The sequence below is a fragment of the Ictidomys tridecemlineatus genome, chromosome 3 (genome assembly GCF_052094955.1).
Source record: "Ictidomys tridecemlineatus isolate mIctTri1 chromosome 3, mIctTri1.hap1, whole genome shotgun sequence".
Classification (NCBI taxonomy): Eukaryota; Metazoa; Chordata; class Mammalia; order Rodentia; family Sciuridae; genus Ictidomys; species Ictidomys tridecemlineatus.
The window spans coordinates 55,377,034-55,391,324 of NC_135479.1; the positions used below are offsets into that span (position 1 = coordinate 55,377,034).

Below are 14,291 nucleotides of genomic sequence, written 5' to 3' on the forward strand. Positions count from 1 at the left end.
GCCTCTCATTCCCACAGCAGGTTCTGGGGATTCATTTTATGTTTATTTTATTTTTCTCTTTCAAATAGGAGCAAATCTGGCTAAGCTGGGGAGTCCATGCCTCCTGTCTCTAAGGGGGCATTCAAACCCTAGCCTCCTCTCCTTTGATAAGTCATGTCCACCATCAGCTTCTATCTATCATTCCAGCTTAGACTTGTCTTCATTTCTGTCCCCTGGTTATTATTTTTTTCTTTCCAGACAGGCTCTGTATATAAATAATATATTATGTTATATTTTATCCATCATTTCTATGTGTTTGTGACAACAGGTGGCCTTTCTGCTGGTACCTGGTCTGCCATATTGCCAGGAGTTTCTGGATACCTTACTATATACATTGTGTATTCAGGAGCCAGGAGACATCTGAGGGATAAGTAACAAGTGTAACAGCAATACACTTCCTCACAAGGGTTTTCTTTTTTTTTTTCCCCTTTTTCTATTGGAAGTAATTTGCTACATATATAATTTGAAGTAATTTCCCCATTAACTAGAAAACTTATTGTGGCTTAATAAAAATATCCAATTTTGAAAATAAGTAAAATTTAAACTACCTTTTTCTGGTCCCTTTATACTCTAACTTAATAACATTCAGCATATATGTATGTAATTCTTGCTGAGTTTGACTCCTTTGTTCAAATTGGATAATTTCCCAAAAGGCCAGATCATTTTGGGGGAAGTGAGTAACTTTTCCCTTTAATGGCTTTCATAACCACTGGGCCGTATCATTTCTCAACAAATATGAATTTAATTAAATTAAGTTAAGGTGGGTATTTTTTTACCTGAAAATATGAACAAAATATACTCCCTTTTGTTATAGTGTCCTTGGTGTTTGATATGTACAATTTTCAATTAGGACTTTACAAAAAGATAGCCAGAATGTAATTTTTAAAACAATTGTACTATGAATTGAAATGCATTTTGCTGTCATATATAACAAGTTAGAGCAAATAGATAAATTAAAAAAATATTTTACTTCCTTCCAGACACAATGAAGTTATTTAAAACAAATTAAACAAAAAAAGATGTATGGGTGGGAAAGTTGGAAATCCCATTCTTTGGGGGAAATGGAGATAAAGTCAGGTCATGATGGTGGTATTCACAGCGTTGATGGTTTGCCTGGCAAAGGAGGGGTCACCTGTTTTCTCTTGCTGCAAACATTAGAATTCAGAGCAGACTGAGGAAGTAGGAGGGAGGTACATTTTGTGCAGTGTGGAGACAACGTTTCTCCCTGGGGAAAAAAAAAATGGGATGCTTAGTTAAGTTGGGAGCTTGCTATTACTAATGAGATTCAAACAAGAGCTGGGTGGTCATCTAAATGTTTCCTGTCCAGAGTATTCCTCCACTGACAGGTAGTCTCAATGGCATTCAGAATTCTTAAGCTAATCTTCAGAATAGTTAATGAGCCCCTGAATCTGTATAAATAATGTTGGATATATATGCAAATAAGCATGATTTCTTGAGAAAGAATCTGTACATTTCACTGACTACTCAAGAGGATCTGTTACAAAAAAAAAAAAAAGAAAAGAAAAGAAAAGATTTAACAATGTGCAGGTTAGGTGGAGTTTCGCAGGTTAGGGGGAGTTTCTCACCTGTTTTTAAAAGATTTGGGGTTCTCTTCTGGAGGACACCAGTATAATGATTTGAATATGGTATGAGTTTTTCTCCCATAGGCTCATGTGTTAGAAGCTTGGTCCTCAGCATGGTGCTTTTGGAGTTGTTGGTACCTTTAAGGGACAGAGTTTCATGCAAGATAGTTAGGTCATCAGGGTCATCGCATTGCCCTCAGAGTGGACTAACCTAGATCCTGTGGAAGCCCAGTTAGTTCCTTCCAGATGGATTGTGATCAAAAAGCAAGACTGGCCCTTGCTGTCAGGCTTTGGGCTTCCTGTCTTGCTTTGTGATCCCTCTTCACACACACACCCCTACCCTAATACCATCAGGCAAGAGGCCCTCACCAGATGCCAAATTTTGGATGCTTATACTTTCAGCCTCTGAAATCATGAGCTAACTCAACCTCTTTTCTCTGTAAGTTATCCAGTCTCAAGAATTTCGATATAACTATGAAAAACAGACTAATACACCCAGGCTTAAGTTATTTCCCCACATTCCAGGAAAACTTCTCTTGTCTCTCACAGCTTGGACGCCATCGATAAGTCAGTCATCTATGCCATTGAGTCTGCAGTGATCAAGTGGAGCCACCAAGTCCAGGTGGTACTCAAGAGAGAGTCTTCTCAACCACTCTTCCAAGGGGAGAATCCCACCCCAAAGGTGGAGTTGGAATTCTGGAAGAGAAGGTAAACAGTGAAGCACAGGCCTGAATTTTGGGAGCAGGGAAGATATTTTAAAGAAGACAAAGTGAAAGGTGGCCTGGTGGGGGGCGGTCACCACTGAGTCTGGTCCTTTCCTCCAAATGCTTCTCCTCCTTGCTGGGGCAGACAGCTCAACCTCATAGGTCAAGTAGTTTTTCTGTGTATTGGAAGAGGGACTCTTTCCACGAGATTCCATAGTCATCCTTCCTATCTTGAGTCCAACTTCTGGCATGCCATCAAAAACTCTTTCTACTACATGTAAAATTAATCAGCTTTTGTATTATTATCTTGTTCATTTCTACTCTCTTCTCCTTGGGCAGTTCAGGCTGGGTGCACTTACCTTTTGTAAAGATATGAAAGAGGGAAAGGGTTTTGAAAGGTGGTTGCAAAATAGCCTGCCCTAAGTCTCCGCTCATTAATAGTAGGGCTAGAAAGTCCATCATCCATTATGTGTCACCTGCCCTGGTGAACAGAAATACCTCATTATGGCTCCCACTCCTGCTTATTTTCTCTCTTGCTCCTCATTTTCTTGCTCCTCTTTTATCATTGTGCTGATAAATCCTTTACTCAAAAGGAGACAGACAGATGTTGGAGGCAGATGTTGCTGCCCTCACATTGGAGAGTGTCCATATCCCATGACCAGGCTTGCCTGTAGGGCTCCAGCCCTGTTTGAACCACCATGCTGAGATGGTCCATCTTCTTGCCCAGTTTCCGGCCATTTACTGACCCCCAGCAAGGCCCTTCTCTAGCAGCCTTGCTCCGGCAACACTTCTCTCACCCTGCCCCAGTCTTACTGCTAGAGCTAATGACCTCCAGCTGCGGGGCTTTGAACCACCAGATGGTCACAGCAGTGTTTCCCGGAGCTGCCCCCACTTTGAACCTGTGTTCCCAAATCAGGCTTTTGCCCTCATTGTTCTGGAACAGATGTCCAAGCTCCGTGGGCTGGAGCACCCTGAGGCTGGGGTCCTCTCTGCCCATGTGCAGATGGGTCACCACAGTGTGACTTGCATTCCATGATGCTCACCAGGATTCACCCTTCTCTGTGGTATTGCAGGTATGAGGATCTGGAATACATTCATAATCAGCTGCGAACGATTCAGGTGAGGGGCATGGCTGGGCTCCTGGATAAGCTTCATAGCAGCTATTTACCAGCTTTCAAAGCCATGTTCAGAGACGTCGTCGCAGGTGAGGACTAGCAAATGCTCTCACAAATATACTGACTCAAATTTCCTATTTAGCAATGCATGCACTGCTCTCTAACGTCGGCATCTTCAAGCCCTTATAGGATTCCAACTTGGCACATATAACATGGTAGCAAGGATACCAAATCTGGAAACAGAGGAGCAGCCATACAGAATTGTACTCTTTTTGCAGTTCAATAACTTTGTGACCCTGGGAACAATCAGCCAACATCTCTGAGCTTCAGTATGTAGCATGGTTATAGGACACACTCTTCCTACCTATTGTACCTCTCTGAGCCCTTGTGAGATAATCGAGGTGGAAGGGCTTTGTCGAACCCACCACATTACACAGATACATTTTGTGTTGTTATCTCTCATCTCTGGAAGTCAGGCTCCTCCACCCTTGACTCCTTGAGAAATCTCTGTTGTGTTTCTAGCTCTGTTCTGCATTTTCTGTTCCTATGGTCATATGGGACAGCAATTTCCTGTCCCTTTGAAAACCAGACAAGATCGGCCCTTGTCAGTATGGCAAAGCTGGTAAAGTCTACGATTAGAGGCAGGTAATTTTTTTTTCATTGGCGTACTTTGATCCCCCTCACTCTTTTTCTATCAAACCTCCTCCTTGCTCTACAGTACTATAGGTCAAAATCTACATTTAAAGTTTTTTGCAGTTTCATACAAAATTTCAGCTTAATCTAAGCAGTGATTTTTTTCAAATATTTTTTCTCTCTCAGAACTTTCTTTAAATACAATCTCCAAGGTTATGGGATATAGTGATAGAGTGCTTTCCTATCACACACAAGGCCTTGGGTTTGTTCTCCATTGAAAAAAATAAATAATAATAATAATAATAATAAAATTAATTATCTCTCCCATGTAAGTCCAAAATAGAACACTAGCAAGGTCTTTTTGCTTTGCTAAAGAGGGCAGTGTCCTGTGTCCAGAGCCCATTATCTAATCTCTCAATCCATCTTCTCCTAGTGGCATGGGGTATGGAAACCACTTAGCTAAAAGGACTAAAAGTTAGGGTGTTTCTGACATGAGCTATATGACAAAGAAGACCTGAAATAAGAAGTTGGTTTTTGAGGTCATCCTGGGCCCTTTATGTGCTCTGCTAATATGTAAAGGTAGTTTGGAACAAGATGTCTCTTGAGGTCTCAGTTTACTACTTCACTGAGACTTGCTGTGTCTCAGAGGAATCCATTCTTGTTCCCAGGCTATGTTTCATTTCAAATATTCAGGCATGCATGCCTCAAAGCATAATGCCTACCACTGTTGATATGAGAGATGGTGAGAGGTGTGTGGACAGGTAGTTGGTAAAATGTCTCAAATGGTCACTCTGTTTTTGGAAAAGTATGCTGATTTTCCATTTTGGGTGGTGATTTAAAGTTTCCATTTTATTTACAGTCAGCCCTCCATATGTGTGGGTTCTGCACCCATGAATTCAACCAACCAGGGATTAAAAATAATTTTTAAATTTATGTCTGCACAGGATACATGCAGGTCTTTTATCTTGTCATTATTCTCCAAATAACACAGTGTAACAACTATTTTCATAGAATTTACATTGACATAGTTAATAAAATGACGGATGGAGGTTATATGCAAACATTATGATGTTTAATATAAAGAATTTGAGGATCCTAAGATTTTGGTATCTACAGGGGTCCCTGAACCCAATCCCCCATGGATATGGAGGATATAACTATGATTTTATTTAGGCTAAAATGGAAGCAAATTTAGTGGAAAAATATGAAGGGAGCTATATTAACAGGTTGACACAGCTACAACACAAATAAATGGGCAAAAGCCTAAGATTTGGGACTCTGAAATGAAATAACATGTAATAAAAGTATGTTATAAATTGGTTCTTTAGTACCCCAAATATACCTGTGTGGATTTAATAAACTATTTACTCACATAGATTAATAGGTGCAAAATACTCATTTCCCAAGGCCAACTTTAGAAATTTCTTTTCAGAAGAATATATACTGACAATGTAATTAGGAAAAAAAATGCCATTATAATAGTACAAAATAAACACTACTATAACGCTAGGAATCTTTTAGAAGTGTAATTCAATTCCAATGAGGGAAGAAGAGAAAATTTGATTAGAGGTGTTAGGCAGAGACTCGGTCAGAAATTTTGGCAGGGTCTACAAGAATAAAAAGATTTTAAAGGCTGTTGATTGATTTTATCATTTCCAATTTAATTTCCGAGCATCTGGCTTCCTTTATGCTGAACAGATATACTATGTGCATTATTCTTACTAGTCACGATCAGGATAGTTCATTGGTTCAGGCATGGACTAGAGGAAGAGGGAAAGAAGTATTTCTGAATTATAAGCATGTATTGGAGAGCAGTGAGAAATAAAGAAGGGGGCTGAATGGGTGGAAGAAATGGGTGGAAATAGGATTGTGGAAGTGGAATTGATTGAATGATGAAAAAAGTAACGTTTCCTTGGGGAGGAAAAACAGGGCAATAAAGATTGATTAGGGAGTTGTCTCCCTGGTTCCTAGGAGAGCACGTTTGGCCCAGTTGTCTTGGCCAGTTGTCTTAACAGTTGTGCTTCTGCAACAGGCGACCAAAGACCAGATAGTTTATAAAGAACAGACATTTATTTCTCACTATTTTGGAGGCTGGGAAGACCAGAATCAAGGAACCGGAAGGTTCAGTTTTCTGGTAAGGGCTACCCTCTGCTTCCAAGATGGCATCTTCTTGGTGCATCCTCTGGGGATAGGGAAGAAAAGCGCTGTGTCATCACATGGTGGAAGGTAGAAAGGCAAACTGGTAGAACACTCTCTGAAGCTTCTTTGAGAAGAACCTGCATCCCATTCCCAAGGGGGGTGCCCTGGTGGCCTAAGCACTTCTCAGAGCCTCATCAACTTAGTACCATCATATTAAACATTAAGTTTCAACACCTGAGTTTGGGAGGGGACACTAGCCTCAGTCATGAATGATAGAAGGTGTGTGTACGTGGGGAAGAAGTTCAAGTCCAGTGCTGCTCTGGAGGCAGCTTGGGCTGGCCCACAGTGGCTCCATTGCATCTGTTTTTAACTTTCCCACCCACCAAGCAGCACTCAGTGAATTCAAATTGGTGACTTGAAATCAGACATAATGATAATATGGGGAATATCTGCACCACAGGAACTAGCAAATGTTACACATAAAGACATTTGAAACTGAAGAGACCATTGTTAAAGATTTACCAGCAAACCACTGGACATCACTGTACAATTGGCTATTTGTATTTGCAGTCATCCCTCAATATTCAAGGGTTCCACTCCTGTGGATTCAACTACTTGAGGATTGAAAATATTTTAAAAAATCAAAACATAACAATATAACCATAAAAACAATACAAATTTTATAACAGTGGGGCTGGGAGTATCGCTCAGTGGTAAGAGTACATGCTTTCCACATTCAAGAAGGTCATGGATTTCATCCCCAATCCCACACACAAACATCTCTCTCTCTCTCTCTCTCTCTCTCTCTCTCTCTCTCTCTCTCTCTCTCTCTCTCTCTCTCACACGCACACACACACACACACACACACACACACACACAATGCAGTAGAACAACTATTTCCAATAGCATTTACATTGTATTAGGCATCATCAGCCATCCGGAGATGACTTAAAGTATACTGTAGGATGTGTGTAAGTAATATGCAAATACCATGCCATTTTTATATAGGGGACTTGCACAAAGGACTTGAGAGCATCCTTGGATTTTGGTATTCATGGGGGGACCTGGTACCAATCTCAACTGTATATATTTTTAAAAGGTGTAGCCTAGCTCTGTCTGTTGCTATGTCTTTGGAAGACAAGGTGATTGCACCTGGCTTGGACTAGAGTGCTCTTTGTGTCTTCTCAGTGGAATGCCTATTTGTGTGAGCAATGGAGATTTTGGCTCCTTTAAAGGCCTTAAAACACAGAGTATCAGAGAGAGAATGAGCCAGTAGTACGATGGTCCCAGCCTCTTCTTCCTCATATCACATAGAATAGGTGCTCATTGGAATGGCTGTTGGCTTCTCAAATCTCCTGCCCAGCTCAGTGGTTCCAATGCTCACCATCAGCCCCCAACTCTAACCAATTTACCAATTTCGCATGATATTTGACTTCCATCCGCATGCTGCATCCCATCAACCCATATGGGATGTAAGGTACAAACATGCGTGTCAACATACTCCTATGTCCAGTGAGCCTCACAACCATCAAGCCAGGAGTTCAAGGTAACTAACTTGATGTAATCTTTTTGCTCAGCTGGACAGGACTGTTCAATCCACAGAATGAGCCTAGGCAAGTCTTAATATATTCGCTTTAAAAGCCAGCAGGGCTCTCTATAAGATGTGTATGTCTAGTGGCTCAGGAGGCTGAGACAGGAGGATCACAAGTTCAAAGCCAGCCTCAGCAAAAAGTGAGGCACTAAGCAACTCAGTGAGACCCTGTCTCTAAATAAAATACAAAATAGGGCTGTGGACGTGGCTCAGCGGTCGAGTGCTCCTGAGTTCAATCCCCAGTACCAAAAAATAAAATTAAATTAAAAAGATGTGTATGTCTGCTAGATAGAACAATTCCTGGAATATTGTGGTCTGTTTGCTAAATAGTTGTTTCTTTTAGGATGAATGCAAACACCACCTCCGCAGAATATAACCTGAAACCATCTGTTCTGTGATACTGCCTGATTACCCACCTGGGAAAGAACCACTTTGCAGATGCTAGTTTCCAGTTCAGTTTGCTCAGTGGGCTTTCATACTCCCTCTTAGTTGCTCTGCAGGTGTTAGTGCCCAGTGCTGCTGGGTTTCCTGCTTCCTTTCTATGTTACCCCAAGATGACTGAATATATCCCTTCTCTTTCCTTGACTGTATTCAAAGGATATGATAGGAGATTTCCAGGCATGAAAAATCATTACAACCTTGCCATCATGGGTCTGCACTAGTCCTCTATTACCAGTGACTTCTTCATGAGAGCTCAGTGAGAATTTTTATTGAGAAATCTTCATTAGAGACACTACCATTTATCAGACACCTGGTAGGGTCCAGGCACTGTGCTAGTCGTTCACAAAGTCTTTTTGTTCTTCCCTTTGCATTATAGGGATCCTTGAAATTAGATGCAGACAGACTATTTTTGAGGCTTAGAGAGGTGAAATGTGCTCAAGGTCATCAATGGCTAAGTGTCTCTGCCAGCATTTGAAGGCAGACCTTTTTCATTCTAAAACTTGTTCCCTGTCATCTGTTTTGTATTATCTTAGAGATATCAGCTGTGAAGTAATCAACCAACATTCATTAAGTGAAGTGTCTGCCCTAACACAGCACCAGACTGTGGTTGGGAAGGCCAGGGAGAAATCCAGACAGAGGAATGGTATCCAAGAGAACTGGTCCAACAATTGCCCTAGCTGTTTGAGGCTCCGAAGATTCCCATATTCTGCATAAGAGCTAGAGAGTTTTCTGGAACCAGCCTTTCTCTCTGTCTTCTCTGTTTAGGGAGAAATTACATCTGTGGCTTTGCAAATCCTTCATTTCCCAGGCACCAGGGCTTCATCTGGTAATTTGTGCCCTAAGCAGAGATCAGTGACCAACTCCCATTCCTTTCAGCTCTGAAAGAGGCGCGGGACATTCACGTGCACCTGTTACCCCTGCACCACCACCTGGAAGTCCTGGAGAGCGTGGAGTTTCCCCAGGTGAAGTCCAAGCTGCGGCCTCTGCTCCATGTGGTCTGTCTGATTTGGGCCACATGCAAGTGCTACCGTTCCCCAGGGAGGCTCACGGTGCTGCTCCAAGAGATTTGCAACCTCCTCATCCAGCAGGTGGGCTACCTGGGCATTCCAGCAACATTTCCCTTGGGAGCTGATTGGCATTAAAAAGAGGAAAAGGTGCTTTCTTGGGGCAGGGAAATACTTATGGTGCAAAGAGTTCTCACATTTTAATTACTGTACTTTCACAAGTCAGTCATTCACAAAGTGTAATACCTATACACTTGAGGGTGGGGGCAGCCTTCCTGGACCCTCTCCCTAAGCCCTAGGGTGGAGAAAAGGGCAGGCTGGGTGAATTTCAACCTCTTTCACGACCTGTGCAAAGTTTGGAGCTAAGTATAGCAATGAAGAATATAGCCTCCGAGCCAGGCATGGTGGGACACACTGATAATCCCAGTGACTCAGGAGGTTAAAGCAGGAGGAGCACAAGTTCAAAACCAGCCTTAGGAGCTTAGTGAGACCCTGTCTCAAAATAAAAAATTAAAAGGGCAGGGGATGTAGCTCAGTGGTAAAGTGCCCCTGGTTTTGGTTTCAATCCCCAGTACCACCCCTCCATACACACCCATGCAAGAATATAACCTCTGTAATCAGGTTATATTGCCAAACCCTGGCCTCACTACTTGTTAGCTATGTGCTGGGGCAACACCTTGCTCCCTGCCTCATTCTTCTCTTCACAATGTTACAAAGGCAAGGACCCCTTTCAAAGGCGTGTTTGCTAATTGTGAAGCTTTAATGCAATAATGCATATGCCCTACACATGGAAAGAACTTGGTGTATGTAAACTGTTACGAAGCCGCCTCTTACTTTATATGCTTTTTCTCCTTCTTTGTATGGACACTTGTAGTATCAATCAATCAGGGCAGTGTAAACCTTGGGGAGTTGAAGAGTGTGTCTGTAAATAGAGCTAGATACCTCAAGGAGGTTCGGGTAACCTTCTCCCCACATTGGCTTCTTTTGCCCCTAAGGAACTGCAACCCTGAGAACCTCATAGTAACTAAAACCCATGGAGCACACTAAGGCTACAAAATGCTGTCACATTGTTGATCTTGATCAATTATCAGTTGAACCTTGAGGGGGAGACAGGAAGGGTGCTATTATTTATTACTACTATTATTTATTTAAAGACATGGGCTAAGGCTCAGGAGATTAACTGCCCCACCCAAGGACACCCACACAAGGTCCCAAACCAGGTTGTTTGACTCTTACATCTGCACTTTGCCATCACTCACTCCATGTTTATCAGTCAAGACTTTGTTGGTTGAAAGTCTAATAAACCCAACTAAAAGATGCATCAACCAGAAGAAAACTGATTCACTCCTGTTCTTGAAAGTCTGAGGTAGGCTTGCTTCAGCCCCAACTTGCAATGTGGCCTTAGATGATGTCACCAAGGCCCAGCTTTCTCTGCCATTCCCTGAGGTGATGAACGTGACTGTTCAACAGCTCCAGCTTCTCAGCTTTCTAGGTTCAAATCTCTTGGAGATAGAGAAGTAGTTATGGCCTGAACAATTCTTGCACTCGAGTGTCATTGCTATTCATTAAAGAATACCTATCAGCAGACACCTGCCTTAGCCCCAGCTGGTCCCCAAAAGTTCCACTGTGTCTCCTTGCTGGACAGGTCACTTGACCAATGACAGTGATTGTGTCGAATCACTGTGACTGAACGGTCACAAAGACTCTTTGGCTTAAAACCAGATCCAGTCCACTCGTGGAACTAAGGGTAGAGTCAGATGTTTCCTATATTGTACTTGTAAAATCCATTACTTGGACAATTACGCAGTTCTGAGTTGGTGTCAGCTCGGTTATGGGATGTCCTGTGTCTGCAGTCAGACTCAGTGACACTAATCTGCTTGCGTTTTAGGCCTCTAATTACCTCAGTCCAGAAGACCTCCTGAGAATCGAGGTGGAAGAAAGTCAGAGAAAACTGCAAGTGGTCTCAGACACCTTGAGCTCCTTCAAGCAGGAATTCCAGGACAGAAGGGAGAATCTCCATACCTACTTCAAAGAGAATGAGGAAGTCAAGGAGTGGGATTTTCAGTCTTCTTTGGTGTTTGTGCGTTTGGATGGCTTCCTGGGCCGACTGTACGTGGTGGCAGTGAGTACATCATTCACCTCAGCCCCTAGCCCCATGGAGAAGTAAGTCCAGGGACCTCAATGTATACTAAGGGAACACACATGGCCAGCCCTTCATTGGTTGGAAGAACCCATAATGAGGGTTTGAGAAATAGCTGTCACTTGGATTGATCATTATGTAGTAGTGATTCTATTAGAAGTTTACAAAATTCTGATCACAGACCCACTTAGAAAGAAGACCCAAGGAATCAGTCAGTTAATCCAGTTGGTTTTCAGATTGTCCATCATCTTTAAACTTTGCTTCAAATAAACTTGAACTGGTACATCAGGTGTGCGAAATGAAAGTGAGCAGATCTGGGTGTAAAGGGCCAAGCCCACAAACTAGCTGCTTTGAGCTCTTCCCCCCACCCTGCACCCTCCAGTGGGGTCTAAAAATTCCCAAAGTAGCGAATCCCTATGCAAGTGAGAAACACACCTTGTATGCATATTTGTCTTTCTCCTGATTATGGAGGCTGAGGCAGGAGGATCATGAGTTCAAAGCCAGCCTCAGCAACATAGCAAAGTCCTGTCTCTAGATAAATACAAAAAAGGGCTAGGGCTGGAGTTCAGTGGTTAAATTGTCCTGGGTTCAATCCCTGGTACCCACCCTCCCTGTCCAAAAATGTGACTTTTAATTCATATACTAGGGTTTTCTTTAATTGTTTCAATCTTCAGAATTTAGTATGGTGAACATCTTACAAATATAGATCTGCTGATTGGACTTTGGCGGGAGGATGATGGGAATAAAAAGTGAAATACATACTTTTATCCTGGTTTGATACATTCAAGGCCAAATTCATGATAAGGACAATAACCAAGAGAAGGAATTAGAATCATGTTCCCAACTATGATTAGCAGAGGTTTGGAGTAAAGAAGATGTGTTGGGAAGGAGTTGTGGATGAGCAAAATAAGACCGTGGGATGATAAGGATAAGAGAATATTACAGAGTCTGATCATTTTATTTCTAAAAATATAGATCCAGCATAACCAAGCTGCAGGCACTGAGCTGGGTACTGGGATACAAAGATGACTGAAAGGTGGTTTTGCCTATAAGAACTGTCTGGACCTACAGCCATCAATGGGAGGAGGGAGACAGACTCATGGAGAAGAAAAACCTAGAATCAGGAAACTTCAGTGAGGTGTATTGAGTACCATAAAAAAAAAAAAAAAGTTGAGTCTAATGGGCCAAGCCCACAAATCAGCTGCTTTGAGTCTTTCCCCAACCTCACACCCCCCAGTGGAGTCTAAAAATTCCAAAAGTAATGAATCCCCGACGAAAGTGAGAAACATCTTACAACTATAGATCTGCCGACTGGACTTTGGCAGAGGATGATGGGAATAATAGTTGATGAGTTATGGGAAGCAAGAAAGAAGGGGCCCCACCCTGTGGCAATTTGAAGAAAACAAACAAACGTGTAAACAAACAAAAGCAAGTGCAGAAGAGGAAATCAATTTTGAGACTAGAGAAAGAAATTACCAGGAAAAGAAGGTGGGGAAGGGCTTAAAACAGAAAATGTATGAGACAAAGCTAGGTTTTTGAAAGACACACCTTGAATCCTCCCTCGGGATCCTGGAGAGTATAAATAACTGATATCCAGCTCCATCCTAAAATGCCTCCTTTTCTCACAGCTGTTTCTAGCACAGGTCTTGGTGTGCTCTCCTCTCCTTCCCCTCCACGCTTTAGTTCCTTCATCTCTTCTTGCATTAGTTCCTTTGCTATTGTTTAGCTAAGGTGATGGACACTGGACTCCAGCCTGCCCCTGGCTTCCACTGACCATGGAGGAGGAATAATCGCCTCTGTCCAGCCCTGAGAATGGCCCTGGGATGGTGGGAGAGCAAGGTTCAGAATGACTGCTTGGGCAGAGTCCACAGGCCCTGTGCACACATGCTAATGATGTGACTTTGCATATAGACAGCTATTCTAACATTAGGGCACCTAATCTACTGGGTATATTCAGTAAACATAAGCAGACGCCACCAGCTTCGCTGGAATCATTACCCTCACAATAGCTCACTCTCAGGCTGCTTTTTTTTTTTTTCTGAATCAAGGGCACACATGCATAAAAAAGCAGTTGCCCCAGTTTAATTAAAGGAATTGAAAGCCACCATGCTCTCTCTCTGAAGTTTACTTTTTTGCTCGTGGGCACAGCGCCACCATTTCCTCTATTTTTCTTCTCCCACACATTGGCAGAGACTCATCCCCCTTGCCCTTTGTAGGCCTCCTCCTCCCTCCTCCCTCCTCCCTCCTCCTTCCTCCTCCCTCCTCCCTCCTCCTCCCTTCTCAGTCCCTCAGCTCAGTGCAGCAGGACAGGGGACGATCGATCGATTGTCTCCTGGCATATTTCATGTAGCCCTTTAGTTAACATTCTGTGTATCACTGTGATCGATGCCTGTTTGAAATGGGATTAATCTGCTTCTCTCCAGCAAGAATTAGCATGAATTTAGTCATCTTCGTCTTCTGTTCTAATACAATGGATGACTACAGAGATGAAGGTGACTGCAAGTAATAAATACATGGAGCCAAATGAAGAAATGACATCAATGTTGTTAGAGCCCGGCTCTGTGCATGCTCAAACCACGAGGTTATACTGTGAAAGGCTGATTTTTCATCTCCATTTTTCGCCCACTTTTTTCCTCTGATTTGTGATGCTTTTAACTTTTTTGGTTGTTTTTTTTTTTTTTTCCTTAAGAGAATTTTTGATGTGTGGGTCCACTCTTCCCTTCTGGGTGCTCAGTAAATGAAGGTGGATGGGGCCAGAAGGTGCTGCTTCAAAGGAAGGGTGTTATATTGCTGAACAGTTTCCAACAGGTCTGCGGTATGTGGACTAATTGCATTCTCAGGATGCCAATCTCTTCCTCATTCCTGTCTTGATAACTAATCACCTAGACAGCTCACTCTCCT

The 14,291-nt window shown here is 42.5% G+C and overlaps 1 protein-coding gene and 1 long non-coding RNA gene across 3 annotated transcripts in view; one reads left to right on the top strand and one right to left on the bottom strand.

Moving 5' to 3' along the window:
* Dnah9 (dynein axonemal heavy chain 9) overlaps positions 1 to 14,291 on the top strand; it is a 331,866-nt gene that overhangs the window by 10,017 nt on the left and 307,558 nt on the right. For both annotated transcript variants that reach the window (XM_040269453.2, XM_005332884.4), the window contains exons 3-6: positions 2,172 to 2,330; positions 3,400 to 3,530; positions 9,123 to 9,334; positions 11,139 to 11,372. In XM_040269453.2, coding sequence (XP_040125387.2) covers positions 2,172 to 2,330; positions 3,400 to 3,530; positions 9,123 to 9,334; positions 11,139 to 11,372 — 736 coding nt within the window. The remainder of the gene's footprint in view (positions 1 to 2,171; positions 2,331 to 3,399; positions 3,531 to 9,122; positions 9,335 to 11,138; positions 11,373 to 14,291) is intronic.
* Positions 989 to 11,333, bottom strand: LOC144376173 (uncharacterized). Its single transcript, XR_013436336.1, has 3 exons — positions 11,151 to 11,333; positions 1,626 to 1,760; positions 989 to 1,264 (listed from the first exon to the last, which is right to left on the bottom strand). It is a non-coding gene; the product is annotated as an uncharacterized LOC144376173 (long non-coding RNA).